Source organism: Diorhabda carinulata, chromosome X (genome assembly GCF_026250575.1).
Source record: "Diorhabda carinulata isolate Delta chromosome X, icDioCari1.1, whole genome shotgun sequence".
NCBI classification, from domain to species: domain Eukaryota; kingdom Metazoa; phylum Arthropoda; class Insecta; order Coleoptera; family Chrysomelidae; genus Diorhabda; species Diorhabda carinulata.
In genome coordinates, this window is record NC_079472.1 from 26955084 (window position 1) to 26979487 (window position 24404).

General features: G+C 31.0%; 1 protein-coding gene across 3 annotated transcripts in view; it reads left to right on the forward strand.

Moving 5' to 3' along the window:
- Positions 1-24404, forward strand: part of LOC130901900 (SAM pointed domain-containing Ets transcription factor) — a 52306-nt gene that overhangs the window by 14804 nt on the left and 13098 nt on the right. Inside the window, exons 1-3 of one of the 3 annotated variants that reach the window (XM_057813565.1) lie at positions 4207-5495; positions 14389-15397; positions 22624-22778. In XM_057813565.1, coding sequence (XP_057669548.1) covers positions 5487-5495; positions 14389-15397; positions 22624-22778 — 1173 coding nt within the window. In that variant the 5' untranslated portion in view covers positions 4207-5486. Of the gene's footprint in view, positions 1-4206; positions 5496-8754; positions 8863-14388; positions 15398-22623; positions 22779-24404 lie in introns of those variants that run through there. The other 2 variants (XM_057813566.1, XM_057813564.1) reach the window with 2 other exon arrangements.

The window sequence follows — 24404 nt, forward strand, 5'->3', positions numbered from 1 at the left end:
CCTTTACTGTATTTGAAAGAGTTCGAGTTGATTTTGATTTCATTAAGTGAGCCACGGGTCGATTTTAGCCCCAGGCCCAACTACTTCTTAATCCGACGCTACGGCTACAACAACAACAAAGCTGGTATTCCAACAAACTATTAATATGGATCGTATATTTAATATAAGGAAGTCAATAAGAGAATGAATTATATTTTAAACATATTCCCATAACAAGAAGTCAATTGGTTACCAATAACCAGACTGTTGCTACGGAAAATTCATCTAAATCAAGATGTAGAAAACTGCATGAGATGAAAACAAATTTTAAGATGTATTTGTCATGATAGAATACTATCCACAGTTGAGTATCAAAGAAATATTTTATCAATATAATTGAAATTGGTTCAAGAATTGTTATACGTAAGAAATTGCATATACATTTAAAGAATAATTCTGTGATTGAAATTATTCAAATTGTATTGATATGTTTTCCGTTGAGGCCACTTTTTGTATCACTGAAAATCCAAATCGGTATACTTGTGGATGCTGATCCTCGTGAGGTGAGAAAAACCCCACGTCTAATATCTACAGGAGTGATTAGTCCCTCTTCCATATGAGGAGACCAGTCTGGGGTATTTAAATAATTTTATACTTGAATTGTCTTGATTATTTCTAGATTTAAGTTTTTTCAATTGTCATTTAAATCATTCATCCTAAACAATTATATATGGTTGCAATAAGATGCAGAACCACCTCAGTATACACAGAAGATGGATTAAGTGGCGAGGTTTTATCGAATGGTTCACGTGATATCTTTATATGAAAGCTTACAGCTATTTCCTACGGAGTCACTTGAAAAACCTTGTTTTATAACGAAACACACGCAGTCATGGATGTTACAAATTGAATTAAAAAGGTTTAAAAATCTCATAGATTATTGTGAATAGACTTCAATGGATTTCTGGACACACTGGAGTGCAAGAAAATGAGAGAGAAGATTGCTGAAGTAGAGGTGGGTAAACTATTTATAGGACCTAAAGCCTTCTATGTACCTACAGCAACATAAGAATAGAAAAAATAGTAGAAGAGACGGTATATAGGAATAAAACAAGTGACTGGAATAATCTACAGCTGAGATATTAAACTCAATTTTTCAGAATACCATATATTAAATATTGGAAATAAAAAAATTGGATTGGAAATAAGATTGGAAATAAAAAAATGAACTGAATTATTATAACATTTTATTTATTAAATTATATAAGTATATAATATACGGTTATTAGAAATCATATTAAAGTTATAAAAGATGGTAGGTGATTATGTTGAGCTCTGAGGATCTCTTGCTTTTGACAATTATGGAACTCGACACAACAATTATGGATATCGCACGCGCACGACACAAACAAATCAACCATATCGCTTCGATTACTCGACTCATCTTGAAATTATATCCGTAAACTTGAGAGTACGAATATTTAAAACATCCGTAGAGGAATCGAATGAAGTCTAAAAGCATGATTCTTTTTTCTGTGACATATTGCGATCTAGGGGCGTATTGATACGGCACAGGGGCCGGAAGCTGCCCGCCGGCGTAACTTTGACATGACTGATCTACAGGGACTGGAAACCTATAACCAAAGAAGATCTATTGAATGATTCAAAGTAAAAAAAATCTGGTAATATAAACAGGAATTTTGTAGAGTCTGGGAGCGTATCAAGTAATAAATGAAGATTCTTGTCAATTAAAATCATCCGTGTTTGAAATTTCTGAAAGATTTGGGAAAATTAGATCAGCTGTAAACACAGAGCATTCCAAGTGTCACAGCAAGAACTGTGGTCTCCACTGACCTATTTATACTTAGTAAGTGAATGGAAAATTATTTGAGTAACCACCTCAATTTCATGTTTTTTTGAGTTCTTAATTTGGTCATTACTCAAATATCAACCTTTCCCTATCACTACATAAATATTTATTTCGGGTTTTCTGCTTTTCCGGAGCATGATTTGAAAAACAATCATTTACTGCTACGCATTGAGGATAGAGAAGATTATATGAAAAACATTTTTCTCATAATTTCTAATGTTAATCCATGGAATAACAAAGTTAATTATATTTCCAGACATACAAAAGATTTGACAACAATGACAACAAAACTACGACAAAAAAAATTGTGAATCTGATATTTGCTATTTTTCTCATTTGTTGAAACTGTAAGGAAAGATTTTACAACTATGAATTAAGATAATTTTCATGTTTTTAACTAACGGTAATTGAAATTTACAAAATTATATTCTTGGAAATAAGATAGGGTTATTCAACAATTTCGTTCTGCTGTTATTATAACGAAACATTTTGTAATAAGTTTCAGTTATTTAGTACGTCAGCCATTTCTAAGAACTTGAAGAGAAAGTAAATTTATGCATAAAAGATTGAGGATCTACCTTAAGACCGGCTTATACGCTGTGGTTTAAATTTTACTTTTTTTTTGTATTACCAACTACTTATATACTCGCGGCGCGTTTTAAACTGACAAAACCATTCTCAATAAATATATTGAAAACAATTAGCTTTGGTTTGTAGGCAATAAATGAAATTGTTTCGTTTGTATATCGTATCATAACTGTGAATATTTGGTTATTAACTATTATATAAACGTGAAAAATACGTTCTGGTAATAGATTTTGTAAGTTTGTAACTCTCCTTTGTGGCTTATTACTGTTAGTATATCGTTAGTATATCGTTAGCCGAGCGGGCTAAGGCATCAACCTCCGGATTCACCAGTCGTGGGTTCGAATCCCGTTCTTGCTGTAAAAAATAGTACATTTTGTTACTAGGAGTAGAAGGTTATCATTAGTGTTGAGCTCAGATTCTTTTGTGAAAACTGGGCGACAAATATAATGGGTCTTCTGCCCCGAGTGACATATGCAATTTTTTCTTCGAGGTGGTGTATATTGAAATTCTTCCTTTTTGTTTTTACAATCCACTTTTCAAAAGTGACAAACATCAAATTAAATGAAAATTAAATGACAGTTCCTCCCTACTTGGTTACAATGCCCTTAATAAGATGTTGATATCGTTATCATTATTTTGTCATTAGTACAATAATGAGCGTTATTTTTACGATCTGTGTCGCCGAAAAAAATAGATATTTTTATAAGCTTGTAGAAAAATGTTTTTTTTTTTCGGCAATTTTTTTTTATAAATTATAATTGCAAATTTTCTCTTTGCATCTAAGCAAATTTTACGATCCGCCACCTTCTGTAATCACTCAAAAAACTCAAAAAAAAACGAAAAACACGGTTTCATAGCATATGGCACTGAAAATGGAAAAATAAATATAGTTTAATGAAACTAAAAATACACGCCTCTTAAGCACATTAAACTGAAAAGTTTGAAAATTTTTTTAAAATAAGCTGAAAATAATAATGAATGGAAATTACTGGTATTATAAGAAAAGCGAGGGGAGCTTTGTTTCACATTTCTCGTACATTAAGCGCCCGACTTCTTTTTTCACAACAATACTAATATTTTTCATTCATCACATTCATCATTCTTCAATCTCATTTTAAAAAAATATTTTTCACATTTTAGTTTGATGTGCTTGAAAAGCGTGTTTTTTGGTTTTTCTAAACTGTATTTATTATGGTCTAGAATTAAATGGAACCAATAAAGTTTATAGTGAACAGAGGTGAGACTTAATATCTTACTTAGTAGTACAAACTCTTTGAATTTTTCCAGATTTTTTTGTTGGGCAGTTTGTTTGGAAGTAGTAAGCTCTATAATTTTCAGTGCCACTTCATTTCCATATTTTGCATGGGAATGAGATTGTATGAATAATGTTTGTATATTATAACTGATGAACAGTTTTTAGGTACTTTCGTACCAATCTAGCTGTTTTACTTTTTGACTAAAATATTTTTATTCCCTATATGTCTGACCCCAATTATTCTTTTCACGTGTCATCCAAATGGCTTAATTTATGTAAAATAACTTTTTGATACGTACATTAAATTTTATTGCGATCTAATTTAAGCAAAAAAATTCATTATTAGTCGGTTGTATTATAAAGTTTCGATTTAATTAAATCTTTGCTGTGTCCGAGAGAGATGAAATTTGTTTTGCAAACCAGTTTCCTGAAAATAAAAAATCTCTAGTTTGATACAAACACTTTTAAATTAAAAGGTTATTTTACTGTGAAAAAATATTATAATTTTTAACAACATTATCATTCAACTTCAAATATTTATCCCAAGGAGTTTTAAATTTTTCAAAACCATCCAATATTTCGAATAAATACTCGTTTGTCGATGTCGTCACCTCTTTATTTGTCTAAAATTGTTTTCCACGTATCATTTTTTAATTTTGGAAATAGAAACTAAGCGGAGGGATCCAACTTGGACAGTCGCATTGGTGGTATTGGTTGAAAAACCTGTATTTTCTTTTCAGGGGTATGTTGGTGTCCCAGGTTTATCAATACGATATATTGATGAAAAAATTCGTTTTCATTTTTCATACCTCTTTCATATCTAATATATCTTGCGAAATATTGCATATCGTTCGATTGAAATATTTGCTTCATAAATTATCTGGAGTACTTTTATTCTACGACCTCTAAGAACAGGGGCACGAATTTCAACAACCATTTCTGAAGTTTCTTTTTCAACTCGTAGTACATTGTTGACTATGAAAAGAAATAAATTATTCCGTACCTTGGTTTTGTTTCCACTTTCGACTCATTTTCTAGCAATTATTGATGAATATCGGTTGTTTGAAAATCACATCAAATTTACTGATAATACGTATGAAACTATTTATAGAGTAGACATCAAATTTTCAGGAAATTTCTGAATTCCTCTTTTTCTTGATGCATGAAACATAATATGAAACATAATTTTTAACAACAGACATAATCCACGACAAATGTTATAACTAATAATCTACAAAACTATTAGCGGATAATGCTGGTGCATTTGGTAAAAAATTTTTGAAGTACGTAGATTTCATTAATTGATTATCCTCAAAACACCAGGCTTTTTGCAAGTTTTTATACTTTTCCTGAAGCTAACTTATTTCTGAAAATATATATAATAGTTTTATTATATATAATAGTTTTTTTGGGATTCACGTGAAAAATCCTGTACTAACTAAAATTGAACATAATTAAAGGACATTTAATAGCAACTTACACATAGAAAAGCATACAATGGATGACGTAAGCGATCGTAAAACAAAATTTCCGAGTAACAATGACAAACAACATTTGTCTGTGTAATAGAAAAGGATAAAGAGACATAGTATTCCTTGAGAGTGGAAAAAGATTGTTCAAAATCAAGGTAAACATAAGTTGTAGGAGAAAGGGAAGCAATGAGAGTTGTGCAAAACTAAAAGAGATGCGTTCAGTCAAGACATGAATTTGTAACTATTCGCGAGATCAAAATATCAGTGAAGTCTTGTGATTTTGGAGGCTTTAGAGTGAGGATTTAGAGGAATATGACTGAACATGTACAAGGTATTTATTCATCAAATAAGTTTTTTACTTTCTTTTTTCATAGCAATAAAGTTCTGTAGTTTTTATTATAAAATATAAATTTTCAAAAAAGAATAAATTAAAATAGTAGAAAATAAATACTGACTCAAAAATCTAATATATATAATAATTAACGAAAAAGACAACATGATTGAACCAATCTCGGCCGGCTTCCAATATATTGTTTCTAAAAAGACGTAAAACAACTGATAATCCAAATAAGTTTGCATATTAAGGATTCATACATTCCTGACCATAATTCGTAATTACTAGAAAAATAAATTTATTAACACACATTTTTTAGCGCTAAAAACTGAATTCCAATTTCAGGCTGTCCCATCTCTACACTTAATCTTGTTCTCGCATTTGGATTCGTGTTGTGCAATATAAATAATTTAAGGGAGAAAAACAAATCAAAAACATATTATTTGCAAATGTGGAAATCCGAACATGGAAATAAGTTCATTTATAAAGCTCTGTGATGAAATTATTTACTAGATATTTCGACATTTAAATTTTTTGCGGGAAATTCAAATGCATGTTGAAATCCTGAAATTCTATACAGTTTTGTAATTCATTCATTTAAATAAATAGATACCAAACATAACAAATAAAAACTTATTAAATAAAAAATAGAAAATATTTGACATAATATTACTTTTTATTATACTTTATCATGGTGTGAATCGTTAAATGTAGATTTGATATAACAAGAATTGATGAAGGGATGTATAAATTAACATAATCATTCCAAACAAACTACATTTTTTCATTTGATAACTAGCTTAGGTAATACACATTATCAATTAGAAATACTGATGCCAGTGAAAAATTAATAAACACTAGTCACTTTCAAGAACTACCAAAACCTAATTAAACATTTGAGGGTCAATTTTTTTTTCTTACTTGCTCCTATTTTTGAAATTCTCTTTCTTCTCAGTAATGATGATATCATCAAAAATTGTTTTGAAATTTCCCAATTTTCTTAACTTGATTTTATTGTGAAATATGAACAGGAATAGATCTGTAAGCATAGCTAGGCACTACTAGTAAGGAACTACAATCTTCTATTAATGGTAGAATCTCTTGGAATAAATAAAGAATACGGTACTTGCATACTTTTTTTATACCTTAACTACGTTTGGTTAGGTATCGTTCTTAAACACACAATATTTTTTAATTTTCTTTAAACGGTATATTGGTTCATAGAAAAAAATAATTAAATTTAAACGACCCAAATCACGCCAAAACGCATTTGTCGTCACATGACTTAGTGTGACGTTGTATGACGTAGGAAGTAAGTAAACAGACTTAATATTATTACCCCAGAAATGGTATGCACATTCAATAATATTTTCTATATAGATATTGTCATATTCCACATAATAATAATGGTAATTTTATTATTAATTTCGAATGATGGATCAGCAACACAAAATAAACTCCGTTTCTTATTAAATTAATGCATTTGCAGGTTTATTTGTGCTTTACACTTATTTGTAATTAACCCATCTTTTATATATAAATTATATGTTTTTGCACTTGACGGACATTTTTTATGTAATCCTACAGGTTGTAATTTAATTTTCATTTGTGTTTCAAAGATCGACAATTTTTTTTTCTAATGTTTTCCTCTTTGCATTGCTACAGTTGCCTTTATTTTTATACTGCCCTCAATTTTCTACATTAATGTTCCCATTGGTGTTTTACATCTTGCAAGTTCATAAATGCAGAATGCCGTAATACGTCCATAACGAAGTTGGTGTCACATCTTGTTATAACTTTGGTTACTTGTGATATTACAAGCTTCTTGACAGATTTCTTCACTCATGTGGCTTTGTGCATATTCCAGTGCTGCCTCTTTCTGATATAGAGCCCATCAGAAGCTGGTGTACACCTAATTTATTACAGGATATATCCTTTATAAAATATATCAATATATGGCAACAAAATCATACAGAAAGTTTGATGGAACTAGCAACGTGCTACGTTTTATTTTGTCAAGCTCCTCTAATGTTACATGCTTAGTTTGGTTGCCTACTCCCAATAATTTTGGTTTAGTCCCATAACAGGCCACTTCAGTAGTTGCAGTCTCCTCACTTCGTCGTGCACCCACATAATAAACGCAACGACATGCTTCCAACCACGTAAAAAATTGATATTAGCAAAATAACTATTTATACAAGTAATTTTCTCTTGTATACCTAAAGATGCTGCACAATCATCACATGATGATTCAACAATGCTCTCATCTTTCTCATTAATCTTGAGGGAAACATTATAATCTCGGTTGCGTAGTTTGTGCTCAGGACATAATCTGCCTTTTACAGAAAGCACCTTCTCGTTTTAATTGTACGTATCCAATGGCAGCTTCGGCCAGCACTGAAAGATATTTTAATATCGAAAGCTTTAATCAAAACATAACTTTCTGTTTTTAGTAGATTGTCAGATCTTGCTTCGATAAATCCTATTTCGGCCATCATTTCAATTAGAATAGTCCTTGAAATCCTTACAAAAACACAAATCGCACTAAACAACCAATTACCTCCACTCACATCAACAGAATGACGTTTGAAAGACGACAAGCGGCGACCACGTTTCAGTTTTTACTTACTTTCTACGTCACAACCGCAGTAACCAATAGAAACATGTTTTCTGTCACGTGTTATTATTCAAATTACCATCAATTTATATTTGCGATTTATTATACTTCAAGCTATAATATAATACAATGCAACCTAAATTCATAAATAAGAAGTGATATTTTTATATATGTTAAATACTCAAATTACCAACCACTGTAAGGACCCTATTATTTAGTATTGTATGAATCAATACTTTGTATGTTTTTAAGCATTTGATATGAAGATGAAATATCTAGTGAAATATTATATATCATAAGATATAACATATCATAAAAAATATTATTTTTTATCGGGAAAACTGGTTCTGTAAAAGAAAATGTAAATTCAAGAAATATTTATGAAGTGGTTTTATATTAATTATGTCAATGAATATCACTCAAATCTTCCAAAATTCGTGGGCAAAATTTGATCTAGTTGAATAAGAGACTAATATCAACATATAATTGACAATATTTGATTTCACGTCCATCTGTCAGGTTATATTTGAAGCGTTATTCATATTACTTCTGGTATTTCCGATAATGATTCAGTCGGCAAATAGTAGCGACGTTTCTAATATTATTAACATAACTTATTCACAACGCGTGTAACGTGATCGAAACTACTATTACATAATAACAAAAAAGTGTGTGAAATTTGATAAATATGGAAAAATAACATGATTACATAATTTATAGTATTGTGTAAAATTTAGAAAACGATAGGTAACTTTACAAAATTTCTCTGAAGACAAGTTTTGAACAAACTTGTAGTCTAAAGTCTTTTTCCAATGTTAAAAATAATAATTTTTCTACACTATCTTAGTTATACTTCAGTCTAGATCAACTGGTATTTCGAAATACTCAACTGAAGAAGTCACATCGATATTTGTACTGGCTGTATGAATTTACTAACTCTGATATAGAATATTAGATTTTGTTTCCATGATTCGTTAAAATTTGTGTTTGGTTATTGAGAATTAACAAATAATTTATGAAAAAGGTACGAGGTATGACAATGCAGAGGTCGGTAATTTGAGTATTTAACATATATATAAAAATATCACTTCTTATTTCTTAATTTAGGTTGAAAATATAAATTGATGATAATTTGAATAAACACACGTGACAGAAAACATGTTTCTATTGGTCATTGCAATTATGACGTACAAAGTAAGTAAATACTGAAACATTTTCGCCGCGTGTAGCCTTTCAAACGCCATTTTGTTGTTGTGAGTGGAGGTAATTGGTTGTTTAGTGCGATTTGTGTTTTTGAAAGGATTTCAAAGACTAATCTATTCGAAATGATGGCCGAAATAGGATTTATCGAAGCAAGATCGGACAATCTACCTAAGGTAGATGCATGATTGCTACGTTCTTTGCCAATAATCAATTCTCTCCTTCGGCTGAAATACGTGGAGTAAAAGCATTAAAATGTAGTCATAAAGATGACAGCTTTAAAGGTTTTTTGTTGTTTTAATGTCAACGAACGAGGTGTTTCACGAAATGCCTTTTTCCGGTCTTTCTGGCAATCTAATTTCTTTGGAACAGCAGTTTTTATAGAATTTTTATGCATTTTATTAGTTTCCAAATCATATTAGTTAACATTTTTCAAATACCAATAGATAAAACTTACATTGAAATGGTCTTCACAAACATATACTGGGCTGCCAGGTTTGACGATTCAAATCATTATTTTCGTCTCTTTTCCTCTCGAGGGACTTTACTTTATTTGATGTTTTTATACTAGTGTACATTCTGGTACATATTGAATACTCACAGCCGTTTTTTTAAAAGAATAAAACAACTCTGTTTAAACTGTCTAACCTCAATTAAGTCTGTTTAAATACTTTCTACGTCACACTTAGTCAGGTGACAACAGAAGCGTTTTGACGCGTCATTTAGGTATTTAAATTTATTTATTTTTTTTTATAAACTAATATACCGTTTAAAAAAATAGAAAAATAGTATGTGATTAAGAACGATATACTAAACGTAGTTAAGGTATAAAAAAAGTATGCAAGGACCCTATTGATATATTGTTGCGCTTGTGGTAACTCTGGAACAACAAACACATTTTTCTGCATGCGACCATCAGTTCTCTCTCAGATGTGCATTTTATAAATGTGTCAGACGAGCAAATGATGTCAACCAAAGAACAGGCAGTGCCTGTTGCATTATTATGGAACATGAAATATGGTTTGTGGTTAGTTGGTGGTGAAAACGATGCTCATCTACTTTTTTGATGTCTCCAGATGTTATATGAGAAGTTCTACTATTCTATCGAGAAATACTTGAATGACTGACAAAAAGTCTATCAAGACATCGCGAACATTAGGACACAGTTTTTAGCTGCCACAAAGATTTCAATGTTACCACAACTAGCTCTTTCGCCGGATCTATCGCTTTGCGAATAATTTATCATTCTCAAAATAAAAAACGTCTTGAAAAGAACGGATTGTGAATCGTTTCAGTCTAAGAGTTCCAAAATTGCTACCACACCTGGAAAAATTGCTGGAGTCGGTTTATTATTACGAAAGAGAATTTACCATGAAGGGCATCATGTTATCATCTAATAATTTCATAATGAATGGGTTTGTAAGTGATTAAATTTCACCCTAATCAAAAAAATCATCTAATTTCATAATGGGTTGTAGCTTCATGATTTCTTACAAATATCCGAATACATACACACTTACTCATTATCAGGTGATCAATACCATCCTGTGGTATCCCATTCCATGCCACATCTATTTCAAGTTTGAAAGCAATTAGAATTTAAGGAGAATGTCTTGAGTTTCTCCTGTTGTATTTTGGTCTACATATGTAAAATTCGGAATGAATCCAGAGATCTCGAGATCCAAGGTAAAAAGGGATTTGTCCTGAGGGAATTAGGCAAAGGTTTTATGGCTATATGTGACATAGCGTTTTTCCACTGATAACTTATATGTGATCTGGGGTAATGAATAAGATGAGGTTACACTTTTTCTTGAATCTTTCAATGTTCATATATCACCCCAATAGTCACGTTCCCTTGATCGTGATGCATGTATATGAATAATGAAGGTCGATTTCATTGATAATCCAGAATTAAAGGTAATGTCAGCTGAGGTCGGTATAGAAAAATCGTTTGAAAATAATTTTCAAAAATTTCCAATTTTTTTGAACCACTTGATTGCTATTAATCGTTGAAAAACCTCTCTCAGAGATAGTAACCTTAAACGACGATCTTGATCCTTTGTTGACCTATGCAAACTCCTATTTAATATTATCAAAATTAACTAATATTTACTGGGTGTTTTGGTTTTTATACCATTGAGTATATATTTTCGAAATTTATTGTAGTAAAAGATCCGAATCTAAGTCGACCTTCACCGAGCTGATAATAGAATAAAATTTATTTCATAATAAATTTAGTATATTAAGAAATATATTAAACATGAGTTGTGAAAAAAATCCTGATCAGAATATTATTTTTTAAGAAATATTTTTCCATTAAATGTTGCAACATCAAGATAATAAAAAAATTTTATATTTTCACTTGTTAGGATAATAGAATAAAAATTATATCAAAATGAGCCCTGTTTTATTGTTAATCCGTTGATATAGGGTTGTCTGCAAAAAATTTGGTCCAAATAGTCCAAATGAATGACAAGGAGATCCGAGGTATCCGAAGTATAATAAAGGTCCGAACATTGCAGTCGTGTCTCAAGGGACCTTGAACATACGAAAGTGCGCATGCTTGGTACATAAACTATAGAGGCTCGTACCCCTAGTACTTACTCCATATTGTAAACAGTACGGCAACTGACATTTGAATTACAAAATAATTAATAAAATACATAATTTAATGTATTTGATAAATAACAAAAATATTAAACAATATAACATAAATTAAACAAGTGGATAAATATATTTATACATTTCTTTAATTTTATATATATATATATATATATGCTCTTTCTGAAAAAAATTAGAGGGAAACAAAGTCGACTGCCAATTTTAAAAACTGAAAATTGAAATAAAAATTTCATCAGAACTAAAATTGTGACTCTTGAAATCATCGAAATCATTAGGTTCTTTCTCATTAACGTTCAATAATGTCTCGGATGCGCAATTTTCGATCCTTTATTATTACACGGTATACTTATCTCGGATCTCTCTGTCACTCATTTCTACACGCATTCAAATTCAAATCTTTAAAATTCGCAAACCTCTATTAGGATCAAATTTTTTGCAGACAATCCTATTTCTAATAACTAGAATCGATATGCTTGTTAATACGAGGCCCGGATATTGAATAACAAGCTTGGTTACGAAAAAGGGTTTTATTACAAAAATTATTCTACATTCGAATGATCCCCTTCAATATACCCCCCTCCCCTCGCCAAACACCTTTCCATACATCCATTGATCTAAGCAGTGCTGGAAGTCTTCTTTAGTGAGTGCCTTTAGGAGCTCTGCCATTTTTTGCTTTACCACTTCCATCGACTCAAATCGGGTCCCTTTCAAAACAGATCCTCTTCTAACCTTTCAAGGAAATCTGAGCAGCCCCGTTGACGCTTTTGGTCAGGAGTCAGATTTTTTGGCACCAACTTCGCACAGACTTTAGTCATGTGTAATTCCTCGTGTTAAATTTTTTTAACCATTTCTTTATCAGCGAGATAGCATCGGCAATCATCCGGATGCTCATTCGATGATCTGAGCGCACAATTTGGTTGATTTTGGTCACTGTTTCCGGAGTTGAACCAATTACAGGTCAACTGGGCGCTGGTCATATTCAGTGTTCTCTTGGTCCTGACTAAAGCGCTTACACCACTCAAAAACACGCGCACGAGATAATGGTATCCATAGTCCTCTTGTAACAATTTGTAACACACAATCGGATTTTTTTTCAATTTAACGAGAAATTTGAGATTGATACTTTGCTCCCGTTGTTTGTCACACATGGTTTTCGGCACGAGAAAAAAACACGTTCGTTTCAAACCGCTACTGCACAAAAACTATAATGTACACCCATCTAAAGCGCCCTCTGGGCGCGTAGTCTCGTTATTTATTAGCCAGATCTCATACCCTATCCAGTAGTTCGTCCAGGTAAATAATAGACAACCCCAAGTCTGCGCATTCTATATCTTCTATACTTTAAGTCCAGTATAAAATTTTATTATTATCTTAATGTTGCAACATTCAACGGAAAAACAGTTTTTCAAAAATAATTTGAAATATTCTAATAATTATACTAAATTTATTTTAAAATAAGTTTTAATCTATTACCAGCTCGGTGATAACCGATTTAGGATCGGAACTTGACTATTAACAGCGACTCTTATTTCTCAGACGTTTAATTTTATCAAATTGGTTTTCACAAACGTTTCCAAGTATTTATGTTCCTTTTTTCTCTAACCATTATCGTCATTATTAAAATTATAACGAAGTAACAGATAAGAGGAAAAGAATAATTGTAACTATCACAAGGAAATAAAGTTGTCAAATTCGAATTTATCAGCTTATATACTATTGTTATATATTCCTAGAGGTCTTTCCATTATCACAAAACAATGTGTGATCAATAATTGCATTGAATTTTCAACTTTCTCGACTAAAAAAAAACATAATCAATGTTTATGAACCACATGTTTAAACTTCGATATATTTATTTTTAAGCCCACTTTAAACTTACGTTCTATATTTAGCTTCTTGAAAATATTAAAAAGTCGATTCATATATATTTGCGAGGAATTCGTTGGAAAAATAAATACATTATGCGAGGATTTTACTTTATTTCGGCGAACTCGTTGAAAATTTGATGACAATTAGAATAAAAACTGCGTAACATTTACGTCATATGCTACAAAAAACAATTGAAGCGATTATTTGTTTTACTACCACTGAGTTGACGCAATGTTTTTTGTTTAAAAATATATTTTTGGACGTTAAAAGTTTCTACTGGACAGGGAAAATATCGTCAGAGCTTCTCATAATATTTATATTACTAAATCAAATTCCAAAGTGAAGTCTTTTATGATAAAACAATCGGAGATCTAAAAACAAAGGCTGAGTTCGATATTATTGAAGGTTACATTTTATAACGTATGTGGTACAATCATTTCTGCATTCTAAATAACAGATCATTTATCTAAGGGTACAAAATTAATGACGAAAGATTCGTTCGTTACCCAACAGAAACGAAGATAGCTTCTTATTGAAAAAACCTACATCTTATTGATTTTTCATGACATTTTTTTGTTCTAGATGCCTCAAACTGTTCCTTCTGCAGGGTTCACACCCCCTTGTGATTACAGTAACTTTGCTGACAACTTTGATTTATCGCTTCTACCAGGAGGCGATCAACCAGTATCACCATCGACGCAGTTCTATCCCCAATCATTCGAAGCAGACAAATTGTTCCAGCCCAAAATAATTACATCGTTCTGTCCATCTCCAAAATCGGAGCAAGAATCCGATTTAGAACAATTGGCTCCAGATTTTCAAACTCTGCTAGTACCAGACGATACTAAAAAATATACAGGAAGTATTTATTTAGACGTACCGAGTCCTTATTCTCCCATCTCACAAGGATTATTATCTCCTAACGAAAAGTTCACCAATTATAGGGATACCAATTATTATCCCAGTTCTCCTGAACAATCGGTGTATACTCCCTCTCCTAATTCCATCTATTCTACATCACCTTGTGGAGAAGATTATTTACAGAACCAATTCATTAAAAAAGAAGCTTCACCCGTATCGAATTTTTATAAATTTACTGTCAAAGAGGAGACTTTCCTTTTACCTACAAGTCCTGCATCATACACTTCTAATTCCTCGGACAATCAAATTTGCTTGCAAATTGACAACACCGATGTTCTGAACCTTCTTAGCACAGTCGGTATTGAGAAAGAAATAAAAAAAGAAGCTACTGATAGCGTCAACAGCTATCAAAGCACACAAACTCTTCGACAATTATTGGAAAAAGATATCAAAAGTCCAGAATCTCAAACTGTACCTGAACAACCAAAAGATCATCAATTGTTGAGAGAAGCGTTAAGAGACACTAGCTATCAAAAAAAATTCAACATCAAACCGATCGACTTCGAATTTTGGAGAGAGATTAAAATGGAGGAACCCGAACAAGATGATTTAATGAGAACTTGTAACGAAGAGATTGTTAAAGGTAGCATCGAGCCTGTTCTGGACATGGCTATTGAACAAATGAGGAAAGATGTGGGTAATACGTGCGCAGCGCTAGGAATTTCAGCAGGTTAGTATCATTTATTAGGTGATTATAATACATTTTAAGTCTATTCTGAACATTTTTGTGACTAATTTATCAATATATCCCTTGTAGTACTGGAAAACACCCATACAACAAGCTAGCGAGATTGTGATATGATAATCTCATACTACATACTTAATTTAAAATTCTATTTAGTCGGAAATTTAGTATATAGTACGGGAAAGTATTAATACGAGATATATTTCAATTGCACAGTAAAAAATAAACAGTAGGTACAGCTAACGTGACCATTATTTATATCAGTGAACAATTTGTGGTGCCCGATTTACAAATATATTATATGTATATCTATATATATATATATATATATATATATATATATATATATATATATATATATATATATATATAAATATAAGCTTATATGCAGATTATTTATGTCCAAAGCCTTGTAATTTCTCTCTACTTCTTTTGTCTCTTGCTTTTACCCTCTGGATGTTTCTCTCTCCAAGGTCTTCTTCTACCGATTCCCTCCATCATTCTTTTGGTCTACCTCTTTCCCTCTGGTATCTTCCGTGCAACTAGTTTTAAGAGTATGTCTTCGTCTATTCGTTCTAAGTGATCTATCATGGGGGCAACTCTAGCAGAGTCCAAAGGGTCGACTACATTGTCGGGAACTCTTCACGGAATATTTTTCGAAATAATACATCTTGTATATTTCTCTATTTCATGGTATCCGATCTCTCTCTAATTTAATAGTGATTTATATGGTATATATCAGTTTTTTTAAAAATTCTTACGAAGTTAATAATATAATAACCCAAAAAATTTGATCATACATTCAAAACGAAGCAAAGAATAGAGTTTTCTCCTTTCCTAAGACTCAACATAACTTTCTTTTAATACTCTTACTCGGTTCTAAATACTTAATAATGGATTTTTACTAGAAGCAGCACGATGTGGATGCAACGTCATTAATCATTTTCTTCCAGCTTTTATGCTTTTATTGTATTTCAAATTTTTTTATTTGTACTGCACGTTTGATAATTCAATTGAATATTGAACGTGTATTATGTATTCAATTCTAAGGTGGTTCTTGTTCTTGGAGTTTGAAATTCTGTCGTTCATATATTGAGAGATACACAGACATATCCACATATTTTCATATCCGAAAAAAAAGAGCTATAAAAGTTTTACAGGGTATTTAATTAAATAAATTGAGTTGCAGTAAGTAGATTATTTATCTTATCATGTGAAATACTTTTGAAAGCATCTATTCAACTTCATGCAACTTTTAAAGAAGCAACTTTTTTCATTTGAATGACTTACAGAATTAACAGGGAGACAGGAGGATGGTAAAATTGCTGTCCCATTTTTTTAACAATTATCGCCATATAAAGATCTACAATTTCTGAAAAAATCTATATATTTTATGAAATATTGGGTTTTCCATAACAATGTATTTCAAGATATTAATTGTATGATAACTACCATTTTCGCTAATTACTTTCGATTTTGTGAATTTCTAAATTTATACTGATTGATAGTATCTCATTAATGAATTAGTTTTGAAAAGTCTGGATAATTAAATATCATTTAATCTATATAAATATCGGTTTCCATAATAAATATTCAGTTTCATTCATTTGGTGATAAACATCCATTAACATTATTAAGATAGACAAATACATACACACAAAATCATGAAAAACAATTTTCTGCCATACAAAAAAAACAAATTTCTGAATAATTGGAGTAGCAGTCATGTGAGAATTTCTTCAGTTTCATACTTCTTAGATTTCTTTCAAATGGTTTTCTTGATTTTAGGTCTCTATCAATTAATATTTCGATTTAAAGCATATAATATCGATTATGGTTTAAACTGATAATTTGTGTATTTATATTAATCAATGAGTAAACCTATATCATGAATATTGAAGTAAAGTTTTTTTATATATAAATATTCTTATTACAATTGTGAAAGATATATTAATGAATTAATCAAAACTATAAAACTAATACTTACAACAACGTTTGAAGTATGAAATTGAAATATATGAATAAATTTGATTGTTGTGCTGTAGGATCAAGTGTTATAGGACAAATAGTAATGGAAGTGGTAACTGTCTTGAGTAAATTTAATATAAATATCCCATTATTTGTCTATTATCTAAATGATTACTTTACTGCTGTACCGAAAAATTATATTGAAAACATAAATCACAACTTCAATTCTCATTATAAAAACTTCAATTCATAATCGAATTCGAACAAAACAATAATATGAATTTTCTTGATGTCACATTATACAAAACTACCAATAACATACGAATAGAATGGTATGCAAAGTCAACTTGGGCCTCAAGATATTTGAACTTCAATTCATGTCATCATTTGTCATAAAAGAGATCAGTGATGATAAGTTTGGCTGATAGAACTATCCAACTATAAGATCCTGGGCTTAGTTCATATTTTGCCTTTGTTTCTCACCTCTATTGGAGTTTGAAACAGATGTCGCCCACTTATTTTCGCGAATACAGCTGGGAAATACACAGAAGAAAATAAAAGTTAAAAATATAGGGAAATGAAACAAATTCACTACTTGAAGGTCTGACTTTGATACAAGTGATACAATCAAAATGTGATACAAGTGATAGAATCGAAAATATATAGGTGCTCTTTGTTTATAAGTACAAGGTAACTGCGTTTTGTTGAAAACAAAGAAAAAAAATTTTAATGGAAGTGTATTATTATTTTGTTAAAAAGAAACGGTATAAAGATATATGAAATTGATGAAGAACAAAGACAATAGGTGGTCGTTTGCGGAAGAGCTCTTTTAATTCTGTACGGCAGTTCTTGGTGTCACACTCTTTTATAAGACTGTCCGATATCGAGGAAAACGGCAGAGCAGTATTCTTTATTGTCCGGGGCTTTGTTTATTTTTTGTGTGAGTCGGTGGATTTCGAATGTTTGTGTCGGAATCCAAATTGATGACAGGAGATCCATTCCTGTGGAGATAGGTCTTCAGTTATTCTACGTAAGCGTAGTTTTTCAAGAAGATCGGGCTTTGTTGGTAGCAAGTAAACGGTATAATGGCACGTTGGTTGTATATTTGCCTGGTTTAGGACACAATTCACAAAAAATAATCTATATCTCAAATAAGAGACTGCCTGCCAAGAAAAATAACCTTAGTGTAGTCGAATCTGATAAAAGAGTAGGAAAAATGTATAGCTTTGTTGATTCAACACATGAAGAAATTTTCATGTTATCAAAGCCTTTATTCCCAGACCTGAACAAGATGTACAATGTATATAAATAGGAATTGTCCTTATTATCGGTATAAATTTAATAGTGAATTGATCGCCCATATTCTGACACTTGCTCCCATTGCGATTTTCATCATAATACTATGAATCTAAAGTAAATAAGAGTAGAGTATAGGAATTTTATTTATGACAGCTATGGACTTAAATTCTGCATTTACGATTTGATAACCAACGAGACTTGAATGTGGCTTTTCCTCCAAATATTGAGCGATTGGCAGCGTACAGCAATTCTTGAGGGAGTCAAAACAAAAACTAACACATAAAAACTGTGTATTTCTAAGCAGTTTATGAGACGAAAAACATTATCAAATCAAATTCAATTCACTAAAAAGACATATTTGGCGAATCTATATCATGAAATAATTATTGACATAATATCTGAAATTATTATTTCATTTTGAATGTTGGTTGCTTTCAAAAAGTATGTTCCTCTGCTGTTCTCTTCTCGGGTTGAATTTAATCCTAGTATTTTGATAATATTACTAGTTTAATTGGCTCAAAAAACTTCTTTTAGCTTCAATGAGGACTGGAATGTTAATCGTGAGGATTATCAACTTCCAATAATATTACTTTGAAAATAAACAGCAGAAACAATTCAAACCCTAAAATGGAAGCTTAAAAATCAGTGGTTGGTAAATGTTTGCGTATTAATTATGTTTTGTTTTAAATAGATTCAATTAATTTCATGACCAGTTATTGATGGTATATACTCTTGTATTATAATGAATCAAGTTCCTTTTCAAAGTAAATTACAAGTGTACAACTGTATTCAGTAATCGCAAAGTCATAATGTACTATTATCAAATCAATGTATTGACCATGGAACATTTTTAAATCAATTTGTGTGGGTGAATGGTGCTCTGTTTACAAATAGTATAGTACCTTGAAGGTTAAGGCGTGGTGAAACTCCTCGTGCGTACTCTGTAAACAGGGCTGGCTTCCTTAAAAAGAAATTTTTTTATAGTACCAGCAAAAATAAGTTGTATTATTGTATCAAGTTGGTCAGATAGACATATTTTCTGGCAAAAATTTTCATGTGACATTATGTTATCTAATTTGGTTTTTAAAAAAGCGAGGCATTATCATTTTAGATTTGCACAAACTTGCCCTTATTTTGGGAAAATATTAGATACAAAGGGGTAATAGAAATCTTTCTTTATTTTATACATTCATCTGGCTTATATCTGTCCCTTCCAATAGTGAATTACAGTAATAAAACAAAAATAAGAAATTAACACTCTAGAATGATAAATAAAGAATAATGTGTTCACCTATTGATAATATTTTCTTACTTTTTGTTCTTCTTTCAATATAGTTCTTGAATTTTTCATTTTTTTTTCTATCTTAATTCAGCTGTATTTGAACTATAATCGCTGTTGTTGTCTATAAACAGAATTTCATATGTTTGAATAGGCTAACTATATTCTTGTTTCATATTTTGGAATATTTCCATTGATTGAAATAAATAAATCGATGTAAGGAATAATCAAATATCTTTTATATCATATCATTTGGTCAAGATTTGAAATGAGAAAAATTGAGAACAAGCATGATGCTTAGAAACTAGATTCTGTTATCTTTATGAGTTATTTATTTCACGATATTTGTCTACGTATTTGTATTTTATGTTTTTGTCCGACTCTGTTACATACCATATCAATTTTTATCAATTTATAGTCTTGTTTTACTAATCACCGTGTGATCTAGATTAGAATGTTGAATAAAAATGCCTACTCTAGGACGCTGCTTATTGCTTCAGGTGTTATAGGCGTATAATGCGTGCAAACATTTATTTATTAGGCATAGCAATCGCTCTTAAATATTATTAATTAGATATATATTCCAACACTATTGAAGGTTACTATTAAATTATTCTATCATGAATATTATGATTGATTTGGAAGTTAACAGATAACGATCGATTTCATTATACGTCTAAAAAAGCTTTAAATTTAAAGTTCTTATTAAATCAGGTAGCGCGATTTATAATTGCCATTTAGCATAAATGTTCTCTTAATTTGAACTTTGAGGTAATGTCGGAAATGTTTCACTTTAGCACATTAAAGCATCCTTTAGTGGCAAACGTCAAATGCAAACACATGTTTTAATTCTAAGCTGACCCAGTCGTCTTCCTAATAAGTTTTAAAAAATAAAAGGTTTATGGTATAATGGCTAGATATCGTGCAACATTAAGTTCGAGAACAATATAATCCGAATAAAAAAATATTATTGTCCGAAGACGAAAAATATATCGAAATCTATTTGAAAACATATGATGATTTGGATTTTTTCGAACAATTATTATTTTTCGCCCAAATTATTAAATCAATTATGGGATGAAATATGTAAAATACCACTTCCCAAAATTCATAAATTATTATCTTATTGTACTATTTAATTTTTGGGGTGGCTGTATACAGCTTCTACTGACTTTTAGCATGTTGATAACTATATGTGATTTAGTAAGTGTCGTAAAATCTTCTGGAAGCCGAACAGTGCAAAGAGTATTTTGAGCAGTGGCATAATTGAGCCCGACATATATCTAAATCTCTCACACTTATACCTTTTAAACTATTTCTTTTTCTAACGATACCTACTGGAAAAGAACAGAAGATTATCCGCAGTAATTAGAAACTTTAAAATTCCAGTCAGGCTTGTTAACCTTCTTTTGACGTATTAAGAGAGCCTTTACTTGAGAGACAACTAAGTGAAGGCCTCTTTGATCTAAAGGAACCTTTAGTTATAGTGCCAATCAGAGTTATGAAACCAGCCTTGGGACAAATAGAAATATATTTTCCTTTATTGCATTGCTCTTTAATTCGTACTCTGGAGCGATATTCAATGAAATTTCAAATGAAAAACTCTTGCAATACCCAGCTTGTTTGAAGAGCTGCAAAAGCTCATGAACACTCTTGTTATAGTCTACCAGAGTTACGGGACTTGAGCTTAATATAAAGAAGACTAAATATATAGTCACAACTATACAAAAAGTGTACCAGGAGAAATTAGGGTAATAAGCTACAAATAAATCAAGAAAAAACATTCACGTTTGTAGGAATCGTGATAAATAACAAACTGGATCTGCGTGGATGTGTGAGAATAATAGCCAAAGCGACAGCCAAAAGATCATCTGTAGCTATGATCTTAACCCTGAGCTGCGTATGACGAGGTACGATGATATATTCTTCCTGAGCTATTAAGGTGCAGAGGCATGAACCTTTACATAAAATTTGCGTAATCTTTTAGAAGTGTCTGAGATGTGGTTTTATCGCCGTATTTTAAAGATAAGTTGGGTCGATAGATTTACAAACCCCAAAGCTAGTAAGCGCAAGAAGAAAGCTTTATAAATAGTCAATACTATAAAGCGACGTAAATTATATTACTCTGGTCATGTGATGTGAGGTACGATCTTCTTCAATTGGTAAAATAATGGGTTGAAGCTACGCTATGTAGAATAGATAACATGAAAAATCTACTAAAAAAATATATTGTGTTTTGATATTAGAAAAATAAATCAGTTAAAACGGAACTTAGGTCACAGTTTTTGACATTCCTACGATTTTTTTTTTCGAATCAATCTATAACTTGATTATTAGATTATATTAACCTTTTACATGTCTGTAATGTCTGACTTATATAAGTTGTTTCTACTCCATTTTTTCGTTTATCAAATATTTTCACGGCATGATTTTAGTTCGAGCATCTTTGAGATAACAATGACTTATTTCATATTATTCACATACAATTTAAATTGATAGCTTAGACTGCTTAGATTATGGATATTTATTCATATTTATCCTTTTTATCAATGATCTTATTCAAGTACGCTACGTGTATTTCAAAAGCTATACAACTAATAGTATCACTCACTTTTGTTTTGTCTTTCTGAGAATCCTATTCCTATTGATTACACTTTAATTTCAGATCCTTCACAGTGGGATTCAGCCAGTGTGTTATCATGGATCAGGTGGACATCTAGGCATTTTGGTCTATCAGAACCAGTATCAGAACAATGGGATATGACGGGTTCTAAACTGGTCACCCTTTCCGAAGACGATTTCACCCGGAGATCACCTCAGGTAACCCACAATTAATTTTACTCTAAATTGCAAGATGTGTTTAATATATATATATATATATATATATATATATATATATATATATATATATATATATATATATATATATATATATATTAAGATAAAATACAGAAACAATTTTTAAATGAAAGTTGTTATATTTCCACAGAAGCACATTTCTGTCTTCTCTTTTCCCATAAATTGTGACGTTGCCAAGTGGGAGCGAAAAATATGAAGATTTAACAAAAATTGGTGCACTATAAATGCTGCCTAGTAAATATTATTAATGAGAAGTAACTAAACTTTTTTGTAAGTACGAAGGTAAAGGATGGCTGAAATGTCTGAATAGAGTAGAAGTTTAGTTTGGGGTTCGGGGTGTTTCTAGATGAGCATTAATTCAGGAGATTTCAATTAGCAACAACTTCCTGAAAAATGAACAAATTGAACAAAAATAACTAACAACAAATAAGAAAGAACTAAAAAATTTTCATAACTTATTAAATGTTACACACAATAATGTATTCAAAAGCTCTACTAGCACCTCAATTCTATTCTTCATGTCTTCCTTAGTAGTCGCTGGTATTTTGTACACTTGTTCTTTGACGTAATCCCACCAAAAAAAATCCATTTTTGTAAGGTCCGGTGAACGAGGTGACAATTTATGAAGTCCTCCTCTACCTATCTATCGTCCGGGAAATTCATTATTCAAATGTATATTGATCAGTTGGGTATGGTGAACTGGTGCACCGTTATGTAGGTACCACATTCGCCGTCTGTCATGAGCAGGTAGTTGCTGAAGTAGTTGAGGTAATTCGTTTTGTAAGAAATTTGAATAAACTTGCCCATTAACAGTTCCGTCAAAGAAATATGAGCCTATGACATGGTTCCCAATTATTCCACCCCATACATTTAATGATTACCTTGTTTGACTGATAGTCCGTATACAATGCGGTTGATCTGTTATAATAATGGAAATTGTGTTTATTAACAAACCCATTTTTATGAAATGTTGCTTCATCGGCAAATGATACAAAATTGAAAAAATCTCTATTTTGCTGAATTTGTTCTTGAGCCCACTCACAGAATGTTAACCACTTTTCATAATCATCATCCAATAGTTCCTGCATTCGCTGAATACGATAAGGATACGTTTTGTTCTTAGATAGAATTTTTTGTACGACAGTACGACTTATGTTATTTTTTTTTTTATATTTTCCTTGTCGATATATGAGGATCTTCCGTAACTTTTAACATTACGGTCATCTCGTTGTTCTGTGGAATCATCTCTATCGCTTTGCTCTAGTAGTTGAGCTATAAACAGTGACAGATTTTTTGTGACAGTTGAACGAAAATTATAAATGATCATTTTAGTTATTAATACTAGTGTACTGCTCAATAATAAATTGTATTGGTACCATTGTATTGTATCTAGCCATGACATTAAAAATATTGTCTTCTGCCCCTTTATTTCTCCTGGAGCCGCTACTGTGTGCTAGTTAAGTTATGGAAGTGGCACTAATATAGATTTGTTATTAAATTATAAATAATTAACTAATTTTCTTGATGTTAAAAAATACTATTGCTAACTTGAATATATTATTAATATTATGTTCATTGATTCACTTT